Source organism: Maniola jurtina, chromosome Z (genome assembly GCF_905333055.1).
Source record: "Maniola jurtina chromosome Z, ilManJurt1.1, whole genome shotgun sequence".
NCBI lineage: Eukaryota > Metazoa > Arthropoda > Insecta > Lepidoptera > Nymphalidae > Maniola > Maniola jurtina.
The window spans coordinates 344438-371779 of NC_060058.1; the positions used below are offsets into that span (position 1 = coordinate 344438).

A 27342-nucleotide genomic window follows, 5' to 3' on the forward strand; every position below is an offset into this window, starting at 1 on the left:
CCATTGGTTGGAAATGATGAATCGGACTACACATACTACATTTTTTTTAAATTTTAAACGACGTACACAGTTGTATGTAACACATACGATGACACTCAACCCGTTTTTCCCAGCGTAATTTGTTGTAAGTATCTTATACAACATTTTACAAAGATGAAACACGCCGTAAAATGTTGTATGAACAAAATCTCAGAAATGTGAAGTATTTCTATAAATTATCTTTCAGAATATGTGAAAGTACTGTAAACTATTACTTAATACCGAATTTCACAAAAATATATTGAAAAATGGAGCTTTAATTTCAATTTATATCTTCAAAACGCTCTACTGAAAAGTTGTAGTTTTGGGGATACAACAACTTACGTGGGAGGTGTCGATCTTCGGAGATGGATAAGAGCAAATTGCTCGTGATCAGTGTAATAGCTTAGAAAACAGTAGGGTTTTAACTATGCATAGCTGCAGTGGGCCACTAAAAATTGTAAAATAAAAAAAATCGAAAGCAAAATAAACAGTGGTTTTATGGTCAGAAATCAGTAAAGTGAGCGTCAGTTGTCGCACTAGCGGTGGAGCTATTAAGGAGACAGCATGAAAAAGTCATTGGAAAAAAATCTGCTCCGATGATTTTTAGACCGAGCAAAAATGTATTAAATTATTGGTTCAATCACATTAAAAAAAGAAAAAGATTGTCAGCTATATTGACAAGGGGGTCATACGTCAGTCACGTGCATGAATCCCATTGCAAAGGAGATCATTCTAGCTCCATACATTTTTGGGCCTTTTCTGAAAGTGCCGGCCAACGAAAAAAAATGGTACGGATCGTTAGAACTAGCCATTTGGAGTAATAGTTAATATGGCAGAAAAGTTGTAGGATTGTTCTGAACCAAGATATCCAGGGTCGAAGATTCGTCATTTTCATACATTTTATTGATATCTAAAAGTGCTGGGAAACATAAAATAATGTTAGATATTGCTAGAACTAATGATTTGAAGCAATTGTCATTATGACGCGAAGGCTGTGGAGCCATTATATGTCGTGTTATACAAGGTATACAAAAAATGAATATACTTTGTATAATTAATTGTAACCGATTTTATGATTTTGTTACTGTTTTGATTGTTTTATACGAATATGAATACACGTACAATTATTTTGACTCCCACGAAGTGCTGGATCAGCTGCAATGTGGACAAAATTCGTTTATACATACCTGGATTGTATGCGGCCTTGTAATACTAGGTGATCTCATCCAGCCATCTCCCTTGCCACTGGGAATTGGGATATCTCCGGCGAGCTCTGTGATGAATGCACCATTTGGTTATACGTACTGTTCACCATAGTAACTACGGGCTTGCTTCAGTCGATAGCTGCCCAAAGCAACCTGCGTCAATCTTCTGTGAGTCTAGGAAAGTCATTGAATGGAGGATGTTGGCTTCCATAGCCTGGAAATGAGCTCTCTTTCTATTATAATTACATATTGTTTGTGATAACAAGTTCTGCTGAACTGTTTTGCTCACTGACCGTTCATGGATTACGTCAAGAAAATCACGTGCATGCACGTTGTTGTCTATCAGAACATGATAGCCGTTCAGCAATGCTGACAAAATCCTGAAATTATCGATCATGTTACTTAATGTCCGGTTACAAATCCTGAATAACCCTGAGTAAACAAAAATCTCTTCCAAAGCGGTCGTTAATCATTTACATTATCCAGCAGCAAATGGTAAAAAGTCTAGATTTATTGGCTTGGTCAGTAGTTAGCTGGGTTTTTTACTGATGTTTTGTTACTGGCATTTGTGCCACATAACCGCACACCTCAAGAAAGAAAGATTACCTCAAGATTGTTTATGGTATCTCTAAAACCATGGACTAAGATAAAAATCCAGTAAAAATCTTCTATATCATTTAAGGTATCATTTAAAAGTTGCTGCAGCGTGTAGATTATTGTTCCATCGCAACAAATATAAAGGCTTTTAGTGGTTTCGAAACTTGTGGTTATGATTTTCACTGGAAAAAGTAATTAGTGCTTTTCTGAAGATATATGTACATGCCTGTATCTGTCTGTACATGTCCTTTATAGATAGCCTTTCTTTCTTGAGGCATGTGGTTATGTGACACAAATGCTAGAAACAAAACATTTAAATGAAACCCAGCTAATTACTGACCAAACCAATAAATCTAAGCTTGTTAACATTTGCCGCTGGATGGTGGAAGTGATGAACAATTGCTTTAAAAGAGATTTTCGTTTGCTCAGGATTGATCAGAGTGATCGGGCATTAAGTAACGTGATCGATTATTTCAGGATCGCGGTAACATCGCTAAACAGCTATCATGTTCTGATAGACAATAACGTGTACTACAGACGTGATTTCCTTGACAAAATCCATGAACTGGTCAATGCGCAAAACAGTTCAGCAGAACTCGTTATCACACACAATAATTACGAGTATAATAGAAGAAGAGCTCATTTCTAGGCTATGGAAGCCGACTTCCTCCGTTCAATGACTTTCCTAGATTCACAGAAGAATCGACGCAGGTTGCTTTAGGCAGCTATCGACTGAAGAAGGCCCGTAGTTACTATGGTGAACAGTACTTATAACCAAATGGTGCATTCATCACAGAGCTCGCCGGAGATATCCCAGTGGCAGAAGTTTGGGAGATGGCTGGATGAGATCACCTAGTATTACAAGGCCGCATACAATCCAGGTATGTATAAACGAATTTTGTCCACATTGCAGCTGATCCAGCACTTCGTGGGAGTCAAAATAATTGTACGTGTGTTCATATTCGTATAAAACAATCAAAACAGTAACAAAATCATAAAATCGGTTACAATTAATTATACAAAGTATATTCATTTTTTGTATACCTTGTATAACACGACATATAATGGCCCCACAGCCTTCGCGTCATAATGACAATTGCTTCAAATCATTAGTTCTAGCAATATCTAACATTATTTTATGTTTCCCAGCACTTTTAGATATCAATAAAATGTATGAAAATGACGAATCTTCGACCCTGGATATCTTGGTTCAGAACAATCCTACAACTTTTCTGCCATATTAACTATTACTCCAAATGGCTAGTTCTAACGATCCGTATCATTTTTTTTCGTTGGCCGGCACTTTCAGAAAAGGCCCAAAAATAATGATCTCCTTTGACAAATGAATTTGTTTCATACCTTATCTAAATTTTACACCTTTAAAATAATAAAGAAAATCGTCTGCTGTATTTTTGACGGGGGTCAAGACCGTCAGTCAGCACGATAAACATTTTGCGTGTTGGCATTTGAGCGTTGCATAGTCTCTTCGGAAAATAAACTGACGATCTTTACACCCACAAACAATCAGCTGACGATGATTTCTTGTTTTTTTAACATTCAAATTATCTTATAGTTTAGATTCAATAAGTATAATATCAATTTAATATAAACAACACCACATTACATTTATTAATTTTGTGTCAGTTTCATAGTCATAAAGAGTCATATTTGTAAAATTTTCAATGGGGGTCATGCAAGTGACTGACATATAACGCCCCCTTGTCAATGAAGCTGACGATTTTTTTTAAATGTGGTTAAAACAATAATTTAATACATTTTTGCTCGGTATAAAATTCATCGGAGCAGAATTTTTTCCAATTGTTGTCTCCACCGCTATCGGAGCAGCTGACCTTCGGAGCTGTTATTTGTCCGGAGAAAACTATTATTATTATGATTTTCAGCCGGTATAAAATGACTCACGCAACTATAGCGCTACCTCCCGGACTTTAAGTAGTCAAGCAACAAAACAAATCTTACGTGAACGAACGTTGCAAACGGTAGGCCGGCCGCATATCATCTTTATGTGTCAGAAAAAAATATTAAATGAAAAGATATGAAAATATATTAATGAAAAAATCTTTTACATGCGAGTTTCATGGAGTCCTGGCCCCTAAACTAGGACAGCCCATATCATAGGGGCCAGGTTTCTTCCCATACAAATGTTTGTGATTAAGATTGATTAGAATCAAATACAAGGTAGTAATGTAAAGGTTGATGTTTGTGTGTGTGTTACTGTGTGTGGGAATAAAAAATCAATGAAAAAAGTCGCTTGATGAAGCACGTAGTTTTGTTTTGCTTGCAAAATCAGCTTGATACGCCCGTCAAGCAGCTTGAGCTAGCAAAAAGCATTTTCACCTCGCTAAGTCAAAAAGCGCGCGTTTGCTGTTACCAGTGAGCAAAAGTAGTTTTTGCTCACTCAGTGAGAAAAAGTGTTTTGAATTTAGAACACTCTGGATTGGCATTTCTTCAACTCATCATCTCAAAAAAAGTTCGGAATGTTCAACTTTCAAAGAAAAATTACTATACAAGTGGAGTGTCCTATGAAAAGGCTTGACCTATACATTGTAAAACAGTTTATTTTTAACCAACCTCAAAAAAGGAGAAGGTTCTTAATTCGTCGGAATCTTTTTTATTAAATATGCATATTAGTTCTTTATTTATCGTACAAAATGTTAAAAAATGCGACTGTAGTAGGTACTTACTCTCTTACTAGCTGTGCCCGCGACTTCGTTCGCGTGGAATAGTGACTTTTCGCGCTTTATATAGCCACGGACGCTAAGGCGCGAGGCGCCGTGATTCTTTAAATTGACATAACTTTTTTATTTATGAACCGATTGACATGAAATAAACACTAAATCCTAAGTGAAGCTTACTACAATATATTAGTGAAAACCGTATCTAAATCGAATAAGCCGTTTCTGAGATTAGCGTGCACAAACACACAGACAAACAGACAAACAGACAAAAAAAAAATTAATTACAATTTCGGGTTTGGCATCGATATAATAACAACCCCTGCTACTTTTTTTTTATATATTTCCATTGTACAGACACCACTTTTCTACAATTTTATTATATGTATAGATAACGTAACCCTCAGTGCGCGACTGGTGACTCGCATTTTGCCGGTTTTTTCCCCATCCTGATGCTGACCAAGTTCCGAAAGGAAAAAAAACTCCTTATATGAAAGATTTAAAAAAAATAAAAATTATATGTGGCCAGCCTTATACTTATCTAGCGAATGTTGTCCGTGCGCAAAGTGTAAATCACACGGTCCGAAAAGTGCCGACACGCGGCGAATTTTTGCGTCACTTCGTCGTGTGCTTATTTATACTTAACTTGCTAATGCCCACAACTTTGTCCCCGGGATTTAGGTTTTCAAAAATCACTCCAGGTCTCCAGGTCTAGATGATTCCCGCGACTTCGTCGGCGTGGATTTAGGTTTTTTTTTAAATCCCGTGGGAACTCTTTGCTTTTCCGTGTTAAAAAGTTGCCTTTATATGTATATCAATTTCCGGGACGCACACTACCTCTGTATCAAATTGATCTTCCGGGATAAAAAGTACCCTATGCCCGGTCCCGGGATTTAAACTAACACCCTTTCAACAAAATCGGTTAAATTGTTGACCAGATGGACAGACGGACAGACGGAGGGACGGACGAATAGCGGAAGCTCAACAATAGGGTCCCGTTGGCAACCTTCGGGTACGGAACCCTAAAAATAAAACATTTTTTGTTTTTAAAACAGAATCAAAAACCATTTTCAAAACTTTGAAGAAATATCTCTATATTTAACTTTTCTTCTTTAAGTTTGTTTCTGAACTGTTTAATAGAAACCGAATACTAATTAATAATTTAATTTTCAACATTGTGTCGTCATAATGGCGTAGTAGATACAAAACGCTTGATTCGATAACAAAATAAGACTAAAATAGCTGTTTGTATGTCTGTTTGACCTACACCTTACCCCGCGCCCCGTACGAGTACGTAATCCAATCTCGTGTAATTTTCTTATGACATAATTAAATAGATATTAAGGATAGAAATTAAAAACCGGCAAGGTGCTAGTTGGGCCTCGCTCTTTTAGGGTTCCGTACGTAAATATGAACACCATATTTTGGGTGTATGAAATAAAACTTTTTCGAGCTAGAAAATCGCATGAAAGAAAACCCCAAAAAATGTTCGTTTGTTTTGGTCACAGCTTACAAACTATTTTATAAATCGTTGTTTTCAGCATTTGTTGTTTAAATACAGTCTATGGTACATAATATACTAAAATTTCATATTCCTAACTAGTTTAGTTTTTGAGATAGCCCCCGTCGCTAAAATGGTCTAAATCTGACAAAGACGGGCCGTCTTTCATTTCTTCCGTTCCATTTAAATAAAAAATATATTTGTACTCTACTTAATGAGCTCTAAACAATGATACCCCACATATGCTAGGGTGAAACAATTTTTTTTTGGTTTCAATTGACTTGGGAACAATAAAAGAAATCTTTTTAAAAATTAAGTTTGATGTTATATTTCCAAAACATTCGGAAAAATAAAAACAAATTAAAACTAATGATTAAAAAATACAACTTGTGCAATTTTTCTCAATCATAATATTATATAGTGTTCACATTTGAAACACCTAATACGTAGTTACATCCTGCTGATATAGATTCTCATACACTTTCAAGTTCCCATGAGTTGCATAGATACCCAGGTGTCAGTTGGTAATAGTTACACCTAGTCAGCGATGATAAGGCAGGTAAAAACATAAATTCAACACGGAAGGCTTGAGGTTTCCAATATGATTGGTGAGAAAGGTATTTTTTAAGGTTCCATTCCTGAAAAGAAAGAACGGAACCCTTATAGGATCACTTTGTTGTCTGTCTGTCTGTCCGTTTGTCCGTCTGTCGTATCTGTCAAGAAAACCTATAGGTATACTTCCCGTTGACCTAGAATCATGAAATTTGGCAGGTAGGTAAGTCTTATAGCGCAAGTAAAGGAAAAAAAAACGAAAACTGTGTCTTTGCGGTTACTTAGGTACATCGCAGAAAAAATGTGTTCATGAACAAATAATAATTATTATTTTCAATTATTTATCAACCAACCAATACCATGTGGGGTATCATACGAAAGAGCTTTACCTGTACATTCTGAAACAGATTTTTATTTATTTTCATATAGTAGTTTCTGATTTATTGAGCAAAATTTAGAAAAAAATACTCGGGTACGGAACCCTCGGTACGCGAGTCTGACTCGCACTTCACCGGTATTTTTAGTTCAGCTTGACTGCAATCTCACCTGGTGTTAAGTGATGATGCAGTCTAAGAAGCGGGCTAACCTGGAAGGAGTATGCCATTCTTTTTAAATTTAAGCCCATGCCCCTTTGGTTTCTACACGGCATCGTACCGGAACGCTAAATCGCTTGGCGGCACACGGCCAAAGCCCACCAGAACAGACTAGAGGAAAATTCTAAATTTGTCCTGCCGGGAATCGAACCCGGGCCCTCCCACCAATAAGACCACAGCTCTCACCATTGCGCTGGGGAAGTCGTAACCTCTACTAGAAGGTTTACCTACCTACGTATATTGCGCGACAGGTTGAGATGGCAACCGGGGTGGGAACGCCCAGCACACCCGCACAGCCCCCGCGCTAACCCGCAGCGGTAATTGCTTTTCAAACTTAATTTTTTTAAAGGTCTTATAAATAGGAAGAACAATGCGATTATATACGAAAACTCGAATGTGGAAATTGGTGAACGGATAAAAATACACAAATCTAAACCTTTAGTCCTAAACTATTAAAAAAAACTGGCCAAGTGCGAGTCAGACTCGCGCACCGTGGATTCCGTACTTACTCGGGTATTTTTTCCAGACATTTTGGACGATAAATCGAAAATTATTATCCTTAAAAAACCGGCCAAGTGCGAGTCAGACTCGCGCACCGAGCGTTCAGTACTCGGATATTTGTACGATAAATCAAAAACTATTCAGCAGAAAAATAAATAAAATCTGTTTTAGAATGTAAGGCAAATCCCTTTCATATGATGCCCCACTTAGTATAGTTATCTTAGCTTGAAAATTGAAACACTTTTTAATTCTTTCTTTGTGATGTAACCACGAATTCACGGTTTTCGGATTTTTTCCTTTACTTGTGTTATAAGAGCTACTTACCTGCCAAATTTCATATTTCTAAGTCAATGGGAAGTCGGTACCCTATAATTAGGTGTTGTTGACAGACGGACAGACAGACAACAAAGACGCTGATCCTATAAGGGTTACGTTTTTCCTTTTGAAGTACGGAACCCTAAATAATGAATGAAAATCTCTATAGAATGTCTAGGTTTCATGTGGTAAATTATTTTGACGATTCAAAAGCACTTGTAAAAGTCTTCTGGACCTTATCCCATGCTACGTGGGGTCGGCACAACATGTCTTCCTCTTCCACTCTCTTCTGTCATCCATCAACTTATCATCTACCCCTTTTATACGCATATCCTCTTTCACGCAATCCATCCACCTTTTCTTAGGTCATCCTTTTCTCTTTTTTCCTTCCACATGCATATTTAACATTAGTGATATGACTCTCTTCCCTCCGTCCGCATTACATGCCCATACCATGCCAGCCTAATTACCCCTCATCTAATCCACCACTGGTGCTACTTTTAAACTTCTCCTTATATATTCATTCATTTATCATATCTTCATATATATCATATCATTCTTGTCACACCACACATCCATTCCCCTTAAGTTTATGGGGCATTTTCGGGTCGCATATAACACCTGAGACCTGTCGCCATTTCATCCATCCCGCATTCATTCTACTGTTCACGTCTCGATCAATGCTACTTGAATAAAAATCTATTCTATTCTATTATGATAAGCCACTTGGTATAGTTATATCTTACTTTCAAAATTGAAAATACTAGGCAATTATTTGTTCATGAACACATTTTAATTTTTTTTGTGATGAAACCACAATTTCACGGTTTTCGGATTATTTCCTTTACTCGTGCTATAAGACCTAGTTAGTTATCTGTCAAATTTTATTATTCTAGATCAACGGGAAGTACCCTTTAGGTTTTGGTCACAGACACTACAGACAGACAGACAGACAGACAGACATACATACATCCTATAAGCTTTCCGTTTTTCCTTTTGAGGTGCGGAATGTCCCTAAAATATCTAATAAAGACAATGTCCGCATTTTCAAAAAAGACTGCATGACCGTGGACCACTTTAGTGTTCCGCGCACCCATATGATATACTTATAATAATAAACGTTGTTGTTCTCAAACGTGTGTGAAGTCTGCCGATCCGCACTTGGCCAGCGAGCGTGACGTGAACTCCCACAATGACCAAATATGGCCAAAACCCCTCCCATTCTGAATTTTTGAGAAGTGACCCGTGCTCATTAGTGAGCCAGCGATGGGTTGATCATAGAGCAAAGCAATAAATAGTACAAAGTACTTAACTCATACTTAACTACATAGTATGTAGATATAATAGTACTATTCTTAACTACCTACATAGTACCTAGTGACTAGGTATAACCATGTAGTTTGAATGAGAATTTGAAACACCGGTCAAGTGCGAGTCGGACTAGCACACGAATGGTCCTGTACCATCGTAAAATATATATAGTACGCGACAGGTTGAAATGGCAATCGGGGAGAGAACGCCCCGCACACCCGTACAACCCCCTAACCCGATGCGGGCGAGCGCGAGTGGCGTGCGGGTGTGCGAGGCGTCCCCCACCTCATACCCCGATTGTCATCTATACCTGTCGCGGACTATACTTTTAAGTGGAACACTGCAAGCTAGTGCGATTTAGCAAATAAATTTTTTCGTGAACACTTTTTAATTTTTTTTCTTTTGATGTAACCACAAATTCACGGTTTTTGGATTGTTTCCTTTACTCGTGCTATAAGACTTTGGTACCTACCTTCCAAATTTTATGATTCTAGGTCAACGAGAAGTACCCTGTAGGTTTTCTTGATAGACACGACAGACGGGCAGACAGGCAGACACAAAAATTTCCTTTAAGGGTTCCTTTTTAGGAACGGAACCCTAAAAATAAGATAAAAATTAGAAGGTTAGATAAAATAAAACCAGTCATTCCTTATACCTGATTTATTATAATACTGTAACAAAACAATCACTACTTCATTGGTAGGCAGATATTCTGTACCAAAAAAACATTTAATAGGAATGATTTTCTTAAAATAAGAAAACCTTATCTTTACGTCAAAATTGCTCTCAGGCTTGCGACTTGGTCGCACGCCGCTGCTGCTAACTTGAAACTTTTGCTTTAAATTTGGGAAGGGCATTATTGCTATTTTGAAATCATTTCCAGTTGGTGAATTCATTTTTTTCCTGTGATCTCATCACATAGATCGCTTAAGCAGCACGACTTCACAGGTCTACCACGTGCTACTTACCACCCCGGTAAGTAGCAATGGCCGAAACATCGCTCTACACAAAAAACACTGAGTCAAAGTAAAGATAAAATGAAGCGCCAAAGTTAATCTGAAGTGTTTTTTGGACCTGTAGCAGCCATGCAGCGTATGATAACTAGTAAATAAAAGGCCGCTAACAATTGTTATAACTTGTGTTACATGGGCTGTATTTACAACATGTGCTGTGGTTATAATAATTAGAACTGTGGTAGAAAACGAGGGCCAGAGCTTGCCAGGCTTGACCGAGGTGTTTCGGTCTTGATGATTGGTTGAATGTGCTGCCCGGGGTTCGTCCAGTGTGCCTAGTGGGAGATTTTTAACCTATTCGATTGCGTAAAAGTTAACTGCGTTTTGTATGGAATTGAAACAGCGCCATCTAGTGACAAGAAGATGGCGCTGTTTCAATTCCATACAAAACGCAGTTAACTTTAACGCGATCGAATAGGTTAAAAATCTCCCACTAGGCACACAGGCCAGCAAGATATTTTGAATCGTTCCGAATTCAAATTGCGTTCTCTAAGTGACAGCTGCAAAGTGTGTTGCTTTCTTCGCAGCTGCCGGTCTTAAAAGAGGCTGCATGCCTCTACAGACCAAGTCGACAAAACTGAAAGCAATTTCATAAATAGAATAAAAGTGTGTGTTATAGTCACATATTTTAGTAAACATTTCAAAAACCCTGAATTGACACACTGAAACAAGAAGGCAGTTATACGGTTTTTTATATTATAACTATTTAGTCGGTGATTAAAAATATAAAAAAATCCATTTCGAAATCCATTCACAGAGGCTCGGATTGCACGTTCTGGTTCTATTGTGGCTCAACCGAGACCAAAATATGATAACCATTCAAATCTTAAAGCTAAACGCACACCGGTAGAGTCTGTCTCGTTTCTCGTCAGTTTGAGCAAAGTCAAAGTACGCTCTATAGATTTCAGCTTAGAGGCAGAGCTGGAACCAGAACAGTGTATCTCGAGCTTACATAATATTTTTATTTTTCCCTATAAGGCCTGGGTCAAGTCACAAGCGGGAAATCGGGAGCGAAATTACGATCGTTCGGGACGTACGTAATTACTGAAATCTGACTAAAGGCCGGACCGCATTACAGCGGCGCGTCGCTTCGCGTCAAAATAGGCCGTAGCCTTAAAGAAATGCCGCGACCTCGACGATGGTGATGGGTGGAGCGGAAGCGGCAGCGGTGGCGGAGCTATTACATAATGCGCCCTGTTATCTGCCCTGCTGTCGTTCAGGATGACATCTCCTGCGATCCGCCTCGAAAAAGTCCGAAAGTCAGAGGGATAAGTGTAATCTTTTATAATAAAATTCTACAATCAATTCGAGACTTCCCTTTACACAAGTAAAAAAAACAACTATAAGTACACTCCAGAAAAGAGCATTACACAATCGAAGATTATGTAAATGATAAAAGAACGTGGACTTCGTATTGTATTCTTCTGAATTCGTAGTGTCATCGCCCCACCCAGTGCTGTAAGTCGAGGCCACGACTCAAATGAAATATAAAATTAAATCACTATTTATATGTTAAGTATATGAATATCTATTTTAAAGCACAAGCCACACCGCGGGTTATACTGATGATTATTGATAAATAATACCCCCAAAAAAATACTTGTATTTTTCAAAGTTCAATGTATTGCAAATAAAACAACTGACTGACTCTAGAGGTCAACGAACGTTGCGTAGATAGATACCTCGGGTCGTAGGTGAGGCATTGACCTTGTTTTTTGCACGCTATACATCGCAAGATTGAAAACGTTCAAGTTACTAAAGCTACAAGTATAAGGTACATGGTTATTGGTATCGGATTATATTGAGGTGGTATAGGTAATAGTAGCGCTAAGTTTTTGCTAGCGTTATCATTATACATTGTAAATTTAAGTTTCTAAGTAAGCTAAGTGACTTCAGTTCACTACAGAGCAAAGCTGAGCAAGCCACCTTACTTAGCGGGTACTTACTCTTAGCGGGTGCAGGTTTGCTCTCCCGATACCAGTCATGGACAGTTAATATCCGTACCGCACCCAAAGTAACGTTATGTTAATGTTAAAAAGTAGCCGTACAAATATCGATACTCTATCGAGATTATTAATATCAGTATAAGTAACGAGGCTTTTTATCGGTAGTTAATATCTATCTGTATCTAACGATGCTGTGTACAAACTATAAAGTAGCACCTACGCTCGACGAGCATTTACCGTGAAGTAGGTATCTATAAAAATATAAAGGTAAACATATTGTCATACCGCTACTATTAACTTTAATTTTATCTTTTTAACGTAATACAAAGATATTTTTGTAAAAATGACAGTAAAGTAAACTATGTAAGTACTAAGTAACTCCACGCCTCGCGCTTCTACACCTACATATTTTAGTTTTCATTTTGAAGCTTGCGTAGTTAATTAGCATATTTGGGTGGACGCTAAGCGCCTACAGTACGCGGCAGGTTGAAATGACAATCGGGGTATGAGACGAGGGGGAAGCCCCGCACACCCGCACGTCCTCGGGCTGGCAGCGGGTTAGCGCCACGCCGGTTGCCGATTAGCATCTCGGCCTGTCACGTACCGAAGTTTAGTTCGCGGTGTGGTTACTGCTTTAGAATTAAATTCCATAATTAAAACGATTTCTATAATTTAATCACACCAATTTGTCATTTAATTCATATTTCATAAAAAATATAGTATTACTTATGTAAAATCTCATTCAGCGTAAGATCCTTTGCACGCCAAGACGAGAGAGTTAAACTTTACACGCGCATTTGATATCAATACAATCAAAGCCTGTAGCTCGATTCCGCAAAACCTGCATTATTACAATCGCAATTGATGTTATTGCCTATGCTGTTCTTGTTACCACAATATTAGTTAGCGACAGTCAACCAATCAGAGGTAATTGCGATTGTAACTGTCATTCTACCGCAATCGAGCTGCTGTTTAAGTCGTTATTTATGTACAAGCATGTATTTTATTAGCGATGGGAGATTGTTGCTAAAAAATTATCGAATGATTAGAACAATTGAACAGTCGATAAACCATTTATTTTGGTTTCATCATTTGCAAAAATAGTCGAACAAAAAATCGACAATTGATTGTTTACTAATTCGATTCGTTCGATCGTTCTTTAAACTTTATTCGTATTCACGACGCCGCCGTTAATTTATTATCAAAATTTCGATTTTTGATTCATTTGCGCAAAAAGTAACAATTGAACAATCTAAAGAAATCGACTGTTTTTCGATTGCTATCGATTATATTATTAAAAACAAAAATTGAATAATTCGATTGTTTTACGAATGAATCGCCCATCGCTAATCTATATCAAGTATTCAAAGCTTGAAAACGAAAACCTTTTCGAAAATTATTAAATGGTGTGCAAAGGTATCTATTTAAGAAATCGTTTTCATTGACAATTTTGTTTTAGATAGGTACTTAAATCATAAAAAATGATAGTAATTATAGATATACGAGTACTTATCACATTCATAAGAAAGGCGAGAAGGTATTTTTTCTATTATAATAGGTATGTATTTAAAATAATTCTTTTTTATTATACCTACACTACCTATAATAATAATTTTCGCGATTTAATCACGAATAAAATCCTACTAATAATAATAATAGTTTAAAACATTTAAATACAAACGATGATGTTTTTGTGTTGATTAGGTGCAGCAAATCTTTAAGCCCGCTCTACACTTGCTGCGACAGTCAACGAACACGAAATAATATACATAATATATTTTTCTTTAACTGATTTAAAATGTAAACAAATAGCTTCTCGTTGAAATGTGTAAGAAGCGTACCATACGTGGCCCATACGACATTATTACCGCGAACTGAAATTGAAAACCTAACTCCAGAAAGTCAAAAGCACCGGGGAGATCACGACACTCGCGTTTTTCCGAGGTTTCTGTAATTTATCTTTTAAGACGGCTAAGGAAAACTATAGTATGGATGGTTTCGTGGCGTTCCCCGCTCAAAGTCGCAAACTACGGGAATAGTGAAACTAGGAAAAGTTGTATGAATTTGGTAATGTAGAGTGACATATTTAGCGCGCAGTGATCGTCACCGTGTAAAGCGGGCTCTTGAAATAGAAAAATACACAATGTAAATGTCTATTTACCATATTGTATAATAGATACAGATGTCGTATAAATATATACTTAGATTAAGCCCTCACTATAACAACACATAATAATTAAAGAATTGGCAACAAAAATGTGTAATTGTACGAATTTAAATTTTACAGTAGGATTAAATCCGAATGTAAGCTGTTGAAAATTTACTGTAATTGTATCTTTTTGACCAAAATTACGAACTTTGAACTGAATTTTTGCACAGTTTTAGGCTTTACTTGGAAATATTTAGTTCAAGTTTTTTTAGGGCTCAATTTTAATACGTATTTAAACCGTTTTGCTTGGAAACATTATCAGATTTGTTTACAGTGGCAAAAACGTCCGGATTAAAGAAGAAAGTATTTTGGCTACAAGTGTTATTACACAGTTTTGTTCGCCAGTTCTTTATTATATTATATCGACATAATGGGTAAAACATACTCTTAATAAGGTTCGGTTAAACCAAACGCGCGTCGGTAGCGACAACTCGCAAAAGCGGCGCCCAGAAGTTGCAATAATGCTTAAAAACAAACAATATTTTTAAACATTTTTTGCAGTATGTATCTATATTATATCATTACCGTGGGGTTACACTAACGCAACGCGTTTGATTTGTCCAAGGCTTCCATCAAATTGCGAAGCTACTCGTGAGATGCGATAATATATAAGGTCAGAGGTGTAGATGGAAAATTTCCCTTAAAACAATGGCCCGTAAATCTAAATTAAATGCCGTTATCGATAATATGATTCCATATACAATTTAATAAATAAACATTGCATTTTTCGGTTATGAAAATGCCCTTAAATCATGATGAAATAAATTTCTAGTTCATAAACTCAAAAATGCATTCAATTAATATACGTTTCAACTAAAAAGAACACCGCCATATTTAAAATGTTTTTAAACTTGAAACTTGCTACACATGGTTATAGAATACAAAATTATTCTGCTAATTATTTTTAACTGTATCTAATATTTAGGTTGATTTCCTTTAAAAATAATAAAGAGTTTAAAAAAATAGATTTTTCATAACTAGATATTCAAATCACGCAGTGGGTACCATGCCGATGGTTCTTCTCAATTGAAATGCATTGTAATTATTGATTTCATATTCTAATCGATTAGGTACTCGTCACTTATCTCAATAAAATTGCTTATTGCCAACTTTTAAAAAAAAACCTGGTACTGAACGTTTGATTTGTTTTTTCACTAAAATATATAAGCTAGGTAATTAATGCCTTTTTTTATATAACCTAATATTTTATCACATTTCGATAATGCACTAGAAAATATCTCACACATTTAGATATAAAGTTAGATATCTACATTTTCCTAACAACTATATGTAAATGGCTATAGAGATTCGGGGCTATATAAAGTCATAATACAATTTACTTAGTATTAAATTGAAAATTCAAATAACCCCCGACATATTGTGGCATCATAGCCCCCAAACTCATATTGGTGGGTGGTACTGAGGTCGGAATCGAACGGGAATTTTGAACACTGCTATTGTTACATTATTTTCCAACAAGCGCGTCGGTTCCACAAGTTTTATATTTCGGAAAGTGAAAGAGGAACCCTAGATACATACATTATTTGTATCGTTTACGAATATACTATTGTAAGGTTATTTTTAAAAATTGATTTGAGTTGTCAAAAATAATATAAAATTAATTAATTTATTTATCTAATGCAGGTAGTTTGATAAAATCGATATTTCGCTCATTCGATGTCATATAATCTGTTACTAGGAGGCCGACAAGATTGAACTTGCATAAATACGGGTGTTTTGAAGGTTTTAGTTCAGTCTCCTTCTGAGATTCGGAGCGATATCGCATATTTTCGGTATTTGGATTGTGAACTGGATAATTAGATGTTGTGATAGCAATCACGCTCTAATTAAATTACTTATTTTGGCATTAGTTTGTTTAGATTATAACTCTCGGATAACCTTACACATTGAACTTGTGTTTTTTGTGTTGGTTTTGGAGAGGACATTCCAATAATTCGATAAAAATATTTAAATAATACCTGCTTTTCTGAGTGACGCCAATACTATATACCTACTTATTTTCAAAACTATCCTTTCAAATCTGAACTTAAATATAACTGAATTATAAATTGATTTTATTGCTGAGCGGCATTCTCAATTGCGAAGAAAATGCAAGCATGTGTTTTGAACTTACTTAGAGAAATGCTTGGAGGGAAATGTGCCGAGTTAGTTAATTATAGTTTAATTCAAACAAAAGAAACCACGCTGAATGCCCATGAGTTTGGTAGATACGATGCTACAAACAAAACGAGCTGTAAAACCCCGTGTTTAGCGTCAGGGAATTACAACACAACCCGCTAGGCGACTACCACACTGGCATGTAAATAATACTAATCTCGAAAAATAACATTGAGCCGTATAAAACTCACGATATTTAGGAAACTATATAACTATTATTATAATAGTATAAAATGATAATAATGGATCTAAAAGCAAAATTACGGATAAAGAAAAATAAGCTCTTAAATCCAATTTGAGCTTTAATCTATCTTAGTCTTTCCCGTAAGTCTATTATTCTTCACCTTTGATTATATCTAAAATACTGACGTAGGAACCCGTTAGGAAGCCGAGGATCCCGAAGCAGATCAAGAAGAGGTTCTTCCAGAGGACCCAGTTGTAGCGCCCGAGGCCGTTGGGCCGGTCCCAGAAGGTCACCGTCTCGATGACTGCGGGGAATATGAGACCGAGGAACGAGAGGCAAACGGCGCCAACCAGGGAAATGAAAGGCCCTAAGTCTGGAATGGCTATGGCTATGCAAAGGGTCAAGACGATGATGGCGATCCTGATGCTGTACTCCGCGAGGTTCTTCTTGGCGCCGAAGAAGTGGCGGACGTTCTTCCAGATGATCTCCATGGGCACGTAGAACTGGAGGCAGTATGTGAAGAAGATGGCCACCGCGATCATCAGCTTGACGCTTTGTCCCAGCCTGAAATACAAACACAGATTACATTCATTACTATCTTTTGTCTTGTCAGAATTTGGCTGGACACTCTTGACTTGATACGAGTAGATAGAGTGGTGATTGTCTAGTGGTTAAGACGTCGGCGTCTATTCGGGAGTTTGATCTCGGGCACGCACCTCTAACTTTTTAGTTATGTGCGTTTTAAACACTTATTATTCTCACTTGCTTTAACGGTGAAGGAAAACATCCTGAGGAAACCATGCATGCCTGAGAGTTCGCCTAAGGTGTGGGAAGTTTGCCAATCCGCACCGGGCCAGCATGGCGGACTATTGCCTAAATCTTTTTCATTTTGAGAGGAGCCCCGTGTTCAGTAATGATGATGATTATAGGAGATACCTATTTTCGACAAAAACAGAAGACAATTAAGAAATTGCTTGATTGTACAATTTATTGCGGTACCTCAGTACCATACCAATACGTACTCTAGCGGCCTGTTAATAGGATAAAATGGAAACCTTTTCAGATTTAGATTTTTATAGACTGAAGTACTGACGGTAAACTGGTAACACGCCCTAACTTTGACTGTGACTCTTCTTTTGAAAGTCATTAAAAATATTCAGAATAAGTGAAAATAACATTTTAAAATACTTACGCTTCATCTTGCGGCAAATTGAGGGTGATGCTGCCTTCGGTCTCATCGCCGAATTTCAAATATCCAAAGAATCCAACAAGAGCATACAGTGAAACCACGAAAAACATGCCAAAATTCAAGACTCCGGGGCATCCGATGAAGTGAGTCGGCGTCTTCATGTTGTTCTCGAGGGGCATCACTACACCGATGCCTTCCAGAGCGAATATGGCAGTACCGAAGAAGGTCGGTAGGCGTTCCCACTCAGCGAATGGCTTGCGTTCACTCAAGCTTGGGATGTCTTGAAATAGATAGTAAAAAGTTATCGACATTCCAGTTGCGACGAGCAGGTTGGCAATCATGGAGAAGGGAGCCAAGTATTTTAGATTCCTGATAAGGTTCATCAGGATCAGCAGAGGAAGGAGTGCCACCATGTAGATCCGCAGGTCCAGGTCGTGCGGGAGCCATTCACTCTCTTTGGCGTGGTAGTCGACGACTTGCTTCACGTTCTTGGCGACGAAGACGATGTACACGCAGCAACAGCCCAGGAGATCGATCACGAGGAACCAGTTTATCATGGCCCTGGAAATTAAAAATAGTTTTTTTGACTCGCATACCTTCGCTAGTAATATTCTAACTAGCTATCATGTTTACACTCCTAACTCGGACGTTTTTCAACATTTATGATAGAACTACGTGTGAAAGTTTTTCTTTCACCCGTGTTTCTTGTCGACTGTGCCACCTTCAAAACAGGAGCGAATCCTGTAGACCAGCGCCTTTCACTGTAGAGCTTAGACGGTGTTGCTACCTGTCCAGCCTAATAATTGTAGTCAAACGCAAGCCTATCAATATCCATCATTACCCATAGTATAAATATGCGAAAGTGTGTTTGTTTATTGGTCTATTGGTTTGTTGGTTTGTCCTTCAACCACAATGCAACGGAGCAACTGATCGACGAGATTTTTTGCATGAGTGACATATGCTACTTTTTATTCCGGAAAATCTTCCACGAAGAGTTCCAACGGGATTTTTAATATTATCCCTTTCCCTTTTAACTAAGCGTCAAGCTTGTGCCTAGTAGGTACTGCACCTGTCGGTTTTCAATCATCTTCTATAACCGTTTGGCTATTGAGGCTTATTTGAGACTTACTTGGCAAGTCTCGAAAATTTATGCGCAGCTGGTGGTCCGGACAAGAAAGCGGCTTCTGCAGTTTCGGCGAAGCCCAGTGAAGGTTTCTGCATTCTCCTGCACAGCTCGTGGGCGGTTTTCACGAGGACATGCACGCAGTAAGTGCAGATACCGCCGATGACGAAAGTGGCCACCAGGCCGAAGTAGAGACCTGCGTTCATGAACGCCATCGGCATGGCCAAGATACCACTACCGAGCGATCCTTTCAGCAAGTGAATCAACGTGTCCAAGTCTCTGAAATTTAGAAGTAACACATTAGATTTTTTTTCGACCATCAAAAGGAGTACCATTGTACCTACTTTGAATAAATGATTTTGACTTTTTACCTACATTTGTTTCAGGTAAAACGAGCTCTGAAGTCTAGATGTCGCTGGAAGAGCTGTGTCTGCAGTTGGAGCATTTGTATACACAGTTCTTTCATGCTACTAGCGAAACGAAAGATTGATTGATAATCCGTTCAGGAGGCAGACATACAAAGACACCCCTATCGTCGTCCTCACTCTTTACTACCGAATAGTTTGATAAATCCCTCGTTGCGCAAGTTCAAAATCAGAACTCCTGCTCGTTGCACCAATAGTGCCGGAAAACAACCAGGAGACAGATATTTCATCCATTACATGGTACATAGTATGTCCACAACGGGCAATAGAGAGAGCTATGCTTAGAGTTTCTCTACGTGATCAAATCAGAGATCTAGAATAACCGACATAGCTCAGCGGGTTGCGAAGTTAATGTGGCAATGGGCAGGGCACATGGTTCGAAAACCGATAGATTTTGGGGTCCCAAAGTGCGACCTTGCACCGCAAAGCGCAGCGTTAGAAGACCACCCCTGACCCCACTAGGTGGACAGACGACATCAAACGAATCGTGGGAGTCGCTGGATGGCAATGGAACAAAATACTAAGTCCAGCAGTGAACATCAGCAGTTCCTTTCCAATTGCTTTGATAGAAAGATTAGTGAAACTTACGACGTAGGGTGTGCCAGCTTCCTGTGCTCGAAGGGGTTATAGTCCTCGTCCACCTCCGTGTCCCGGCCCGGTATCTCCATGAGAGGGAGGGTCGACCCCGCCTGCTGTTCCACCGGTATGTCATTTGGATCGACTTTGTATCTGTGGAACCGTCACATACAACTGTTATAGCCCGTGCCTTCTATCAGCACAATATATAACACTATTTTGATGTAGGTACGAGTAGGTTAAAAGTGAGTGAATAACAGTGTAGTTTCAAATCTAAACTGATCTCAAGCACAAGAAATGTGATGGCTCATGTAGTGAAAACACAGAAAGCGCGACGGATCAAGCTAAATGATGAAATCTAAATTCAATCGAGGTGTGAATGTGTGATCGATGTCGCGAATCGATGTATCTTCATTCTAAACGCGCTTCCTTATGACAACTGTTAATTCAATTTTTCCCGGATTGACTGATTGAAACTATCATAAACAACTGGTATAATGTTAGTTAGGTACTCGTGTTTTCTGTAAGTGTCAGGGGTGTAGTGTGACATTCATTATGGTCTCCAAAATGTATAGGTTCGTTTATTTAGGTAAAGTGCGTGTCACTCTATTAAGCCTCGGCATTTACAAAATTGGTCGGCCCGATCGTGAAATTCAATACAGCTTTACGTGGTCGATTAATGCTTTTTAAGTTGAGCAAAGAAAATTTTGATCACGAATGCTGCACCCTTAGTATTTCTAAGCAAGTGCAACTCGTACCTATTTGGTTGATAGGTGTTCGTATCTCGATAGTTACATGAAGTTGTAGGCCAATTTAAAATGGTAGCCGAAGGGTCATAAAGCTAGATCAAATTTGTACAACAACAGACGATCGCGAGCCAATACCGAGCCTGAACAGAGATAGCGCACGAAGCGAACAGCCGCCGCGAGGCTCAGGTGGAGCTGGTGGGATATCAGATTCGAGGTGCTCGACGAGAGCTGAATGCATGTAACCAAGGGTGTTTCTCATGACCACATTTTCAAGCGCAGTCAACGTGCTTCTCGCATACGTCGACTGAATACGTCATAGCGAATGTGTGCATAGTTACACAAGCTGTAACTATTATACAGGCTGTAACCAGGACGCTAGCAAAAACGAAGACAGATGATAGTACTAGTGATTATTGATAAAATACTTTAAAAACTACGAAAATGTTTTTAAAAATCCTGTATTTTTAAAAGTTCGCAATATATTGCAAATAAAACATCTGACTGACGCTAGACGTCAACGAACGTTCTGTATATTGGTCACTTGAAGTCAATGCTGCGTCGTAGGTGGGGCATTGACCCGAGTTTTGCACGCTATACAAATGCTGGTTTGAAAAATAGGAAATCACTAAAACTACAAGATAAGGCAAATGATTATTAACGATAGTATAATAATAACGCTAAGCTTTTGCTAGCGTTCTAGTTACACCCTGTATATCGCAGTGGCACTTCGCAGCCATTTCTAGTTGTACTAGACGCACTTCAACTGCACATGAAAACACTGCCTTGTGCAAAGATAATAACCGTTTTCAAATTTACAATCATTACTATGAGGTACCAAAGCGGACTCGAATGCATAGTGTAGGTTCCATCAACCAGATTACATACTGTGTCACGTCAATTTTCAATAATCTGATTGGTGGAATCCACACTGTGCGTTCGAGCTAACACTGTGAGACTTCATAGTGAGAACCTGCATTTTGCCCGAGTGTGGTGACATAGACCTGCCGATTTTTGGGAGGCTCATGAATTTTTTTGGTATTTTGACCCACCATTGCAGCTACAGCACACAATGGCGTTTACTGAGACTGAAACTAGTGAAGTTTAAAACTTTCAAAATCTACCTCCTTGCACAAAACGATTGCTATAGCAGAATTGTTAGTCTACGTTTCCACATTCAGGTAAGACAAAGGTTACCAAAAAGTGTTAGAGTTATTTTTTACCGAGCACATTCTGAAAATATCCCACGGGGGCCCTGATTCTCTATGACATTGGAATCTTCTGTATAGGGACTCTTCTGAGAACTGTCATGTATGTATGACGTCACACATTGCTGTTAAAGCGGCCATATACCGGCAGTTCGAGCAGTTTATCATAGAACATTACACGAACCACTGGGATCGACTACAGTTGAATTTTTTAAAGAAGTTGACGATTCAACTGCTGTTTGTAGTCAAATGTTCTGAGTGGTAGTCGTAACTGCTTCGAGCTTTTCGTTGTATGGCCGATCGTTCGTGTGAGTTCGTAGGCTACCCGTTCATTTTGGCATAACTAATTTCAATCCATGATCTCGATCGAGATCTTAATACTAGACGATCATTCCGACATCAGTTTGGTGTGGAATGAAAATATTAAATTGGTTAGGACCAATTCCGACCGAATCCGGATCATCTAGCTTTTATTGCAACACGGGTTGAACTCACACCAAAATAAGCGTTTAACCGTCCTGAAAATTCATAGAGAATAAAGGCCTAGCTCTTAGTCCACAAGGATAGATTGAGCCGCGACTACAGCTAGCTAGCATATTGATCTCATTCTTTTAGCAGTACCAAATAAAATAAATAAACAAAATTGAAACCATAAAATGGAATGATGTACCGGTGTATGAGTCCATTGCGATAGCGAGATGATCAAGGTCGCAGAACGACTTTGATCTCGTGGAAACTGCACACGCCTTCCCGGATCGTCTCCGAAGCGTCGGGCTATATATATTAGCTCGTAATAAGTACTTAACAGTCAACATACAATATAAAATACCATTTTATCGACAAAACATGGCTCGAGTAAAGCAAATCCCGGGTCGCAACAACCCAGGACGCCTCGGGGTATTTACTCGAGGCTTATAAAGTTACGATTATTTTTTATTTTTTGTCAGTAGGCAAATAGACTAGTTTTTTCAATATCCTGTTGAACAAAAATGTCAAATATTATTAAAATAGATTGCTTCCGATGATAAATGTGCACTAAATATTATATTTAAAATTCAACTTGCCAACTAAAAGTGATGTTAAGCTGTGAAGCATGCTTTTAGTTGAATTTCATTTCAAAGCAGTAGGCATAGGGTAGCTGTACATTCAATAGAAATGGTTGGATGTGGAATCAGATTAAACTGAACATGAGGAAACCCAATTATCCGCATTTGACGGTCAAGGGACTTGCAAATCGCGGTTGTCGCACCCAAAAATTGTGTTTTTTTTAATTTCTAGACAAGTGCTTGGCTGCAATCGGACATACTTAATGCATGCAAAGATGGAGTACTCTTGCCTAGAAAATACCTATTCACTCTTAACTCAAACGAAATAAATAAATAAATAATCAGTTTAGGTTCATACTCATAGTATGATGTTAACAATAGATTTACCTAGCTACGTGTTACTAACAATATTTTAAATGCAAAGGAATTAAAAATATTGAAAATATTAATACCCATATTAAAAAAATTAACACGTTTTTTAACTCGCTTTCTTGTCAGTCTGTTTGTTTGTTTCTTTTTTTTAATACAATTAACGCGTAATTAACTCTGCACCTTATAAATAAAAGTACAGTCTAGCCAAGTCTTATTCCCTCAATAAAACTATCTGAGTTAGACAGTTAAGAAATCGATCGGAAAGGGATTGCTTGGGGATTACTGGAATAACCCCGAATTTTAGTGTTGCACTGAGATTCTGTTCATTTGACGATTAATAATTCTGGTTCTACCAACCCTCAAATGGCTAGTTCAACCGACAGTTGTTAGCATGTTGTTTAAAACTAAATTATAATATTATGAACAATGGTAGTGCGTAAATTCTACGATAAATCCCACAAATTGACATGCCTTTTACTAAAAATCTATTTAAAGTAATCTCATGCAAAAAGCATTTTTAAAAGAGCGTGGATCGTCGCTCGCTCCAGCAATGAATTACTTTTACATATGCCACAATATAGTTAATCGAATCTTTGAAAAGAGCAATCGCCGAGTTTCTTTCTGATTCAGTGGTAGGTACTTATTTGATTCAAAAGCACATGTAAATAAATTTAAAAAAAATCCGTCTATTCTATCAAGCCTAATTAAGCCGAGTCCTAAATTATTAAAAAATGTTCAACAACATTTTACAAATGTTTGTAAGGATATTATTATAATAAATTTTGAATTATTTATTAATCAAATGCAAAGTTACACATTGAACTATTAGACGAGCGGACGACGTATAGTCTAAGCATTTATTTTCTTTCATCTATTTATTAACTAGTCCATTTGATTTCTAGTTTCTATAACTGCTGTAATCACTAACAACACAGGCCGTCAAGCTCAGGTCGTAGGTAATGAGGATCTCACCCAAGGAAAGGAACATGTCCACTTACTTGACCATTACGATGTCTGACAGATCATTTCTAACTCCTTTTCTCTTGGGGTCATATTCGGCAATCATCGGCCGCATTTGGGGTTTCTGGAAAAAAAGAAAAGAACTATGAATAAAAATGTATCAATTCAACAACAGTACTATAATTATTATTATCCTACCTATGTTTTTGCAAAACATTCGCGAGCGACATGATAAAATAGCGTGGACATGACTCGCTCCAGCAATGCGTGGGGCTGCAATATGGCATAATATTGACATTTGAAAAGAGCAACCACCAAGTTTTTTCTGGTTCTTCTCGACATGAATCTCATTCCTAATCAGTGATAAATTCCTTTGACGATTCAAAGAAAATCTATTAAAAGTATACTATTGAAATGAAAAAAGCATAAAAAACAATCGAAGGTTATGTAATTAATAAATCAGCGTGGATTTGATCTGCAGCTTGTTCCAGCGATACGCGGAACCGCAACTACCTTTATACATGGCATGCTATTTTTATTTTAAAACGAGCAACCGCCGAGTTTTTTGCTGGTTCTTCTCGGTAGGAAAGGCATTCCGAACCAGTGGTAATCTGCTTTTGACAATTCAAAAGTACCTACTTGTTCAAAAAAAAATCAAGATTCAAAATAACATGTCATCTGTAAAGTATATAATCTAAAATGTCATCTGTAAAGTATATAAATCATGTAGGTATGTAAAAGTTTAATTTAATGAAAAATATTTTTATTTATTTATCAAAGTACATATACCTTTTTTTTTGAAGTATAAGTATTGACTTGAATATAAAAAATCATTCTATACTATCTCCCGCGCAGTTGGCTAATCTGTATGGCTACCATAGGCTGGCATGACATGTTTGTATATGGTGACGCCATAGTGACGTGACGTTTGGCAGCTGGCCGAGGAAGGGGCGTGCATGAGGCAGGGGCTCGGTAGGCGCGTGTTTACGCCGCGTGACCCACGCACTGCTGCTTCGCCGGTAAAAATAGCCCCATCTCCAGCACCAGAGGCGGTTCGCAAATAACTCAGGGCATCTACGTCTTATTTTAACCTTCTATAGCTCATTGGTCTGGGAGCGGTTTTAAAAAAAAACCGGCCAAGTGCGAGTCAGACTCGCGCACTGAGGGTTCCGTACTCGGGCATTTTTCCAACATTTTGCACGATAAATCAAAAACTATTATACATAAAAATAAATAAAAATCTGTTTTAGGATGTACAAGTAAAGCCCTTTCATATGATACCCCACTTTGTACAGTTATCTTATTTTGAAAATTGAAACACATTTTAATTTATTTTTTTAATGATGTAACCACAAACTCGCGGTTTTCAGATTTATTCCTGTACTTGTGCCATAAGACCTACCTACCTACCAAATTTCATGATTCTAGGTCAACGGGAAGTACCCTATAGGTGTCTTGACAGACACGACAACCAGACAGACAGACTGACAGACAGACAGACAACAAAGTGATCCTGTAAGGGTTCCGTTTTTCCTTTTGAGGTACGAAACCCTAAAAATCAAAATATTTTTATTCAATTAGACTTTTATAAATAGGTAGGTACTTTTGAATCGTCAAGAGCATCTACCACTGGTTCGGAATGCCTAATGGAATAAACTCGTAGAGTGCAACCTCACCCATTGCACTGTTTATTTTTATTTTATTTATTTTATGGAAACACCGAAACCATAACTGTCTCCGATGTAAAATTTACACCCATTAAACAACTTATGTCCAAAACAAAATAATCGGGCATAGCACGCGTAGGCGCAGAATAATATAGTATAATAGCAATATGCGTAGGTACAAAAACGAAAAAAATTACTTACAACTTAAGTAACCCTTGACTGCAATCTGGTGGTAAGTGATGATGCAGTGTTAGATAGAAGCGGGCTAACCTTTAATGTGTGTGGCAGTTTTCATTTAAACTCATAGCGACTATTTTGGTTTCTCCACGGCATCGTGCCGGAACGCTAAATCTCTTGGCGGCAAGGCTTCGACGGTAGCGTGATAACTAGCCACGGCCGAAGCCTCTTACCAGATAAACGATTGTTATTTTACAGATCTTGCATGCTACCCTATTTCAGTGATCAATCTTTTTAATCAAAGAAAGATGTTTTGATATGTGGAAGGAGCATTTTAATCGGACATCGCTTATCGCACGCCACACCGAAAAGTTGGAGGTGCGTGACTAGAATAAAATAAATTGCAGAATTGTAAAGCTATTCTTAGAAGCGGCTAACAAAACAAAGGTTAAAAATTCCAGTTTATTTTATCACCCTAAGCGGTCTAACAGGTAACTGAAACTAGGGTGAACCGTACCCCTAGGACTTTAATATATCCATGAGTCACATTATACAAGTAGGTACCTACATCAATTCTGTGTGCATGCAATTTCATTCCCCTTGTACAGCTAAGTAGTTACTTTAGCACAGGGGATCTCAACCTTCGGAGACTGCCCAATCTTGGCTTGTTTTTGAACACTATACCAAAAATAAAGAAAAATGATATATGGAAAACTTTTTCATTAGTGAAAATAGTTCCTAGCTCACTGTCTAGGCCGAATCATTTGCGAGATTCAAGATTCAAGATTTTTATTTGCAGAAACATTTTTTACAGTGAGATGTTATTAAGTACATATTGTCCAGTAGAAATGTTTCACCTTACATAATCAGGCATGCAAAATTTGTACAAAGTCATTCATATTAGAGATTCATATTTAAACTATCCTTTGAATTTCAAAAATTCATCTACTGTGTAGAAGCACCTTTCTATTAGTTACCGTTTAAGCCTTAATTGAAATAAGGAAACAAATAACAAATGAATTCAAGAAAAAACT

At 37.8% G+C, this 27342-nt stretch overlaps 1 protein-coding gene and 1 long non-coding RNA gene across 2 annotated transcripts in view; both read right to left on the reverse strand.

Moving 5' to 3' along the window:
• Positions 1-9934: 9934 nt before the first annotated feature.
• LOC123880036 lies at positions 9935-16143 on the reverse strand. The gene is made up of 2 exons (XR_006799141.1): positions 10867-16143; positions 9935-10363 (listed from the first exon to the last, which is right to left on the reverse strand). It is a non-coding gene; the product is annotated as an uncharacterized LOC123880036 (long non-coding RNA).
• Positions 16144-16375: 232 nt separating this feature from the next.
• LOC123880024 (proton-coupled amino acid transporter-like protein CG1139) overlaps positions 16376-27342 on the reverse strand; it is a 54682-nt gene continuing 43715 nt past the window's right edge. The window contains exons 2-6 of the mRNA XM_045927907.1: positions 24503-24588; positions 20145-20285; positions 19138-19410; positions 18012-18569; positions 16376-17383 (exon numbers count right to left, since the gene is read on the reverse strand). Coding sequence (XP_045783863.1) covers positions 16969-17383; positions 18012-18569; positions 19138-19410; positions 20145-20285; positions 24503-24588 — 1473 coding nt within the window. The 3' untranslated portion in view covers positions 16376-16968. The remainder of the gene's footprint in view (positions 17384-18011; positions 18570-19137; positions 19411-20144; positions 20286-24502; positions 24589-27342) is intronic.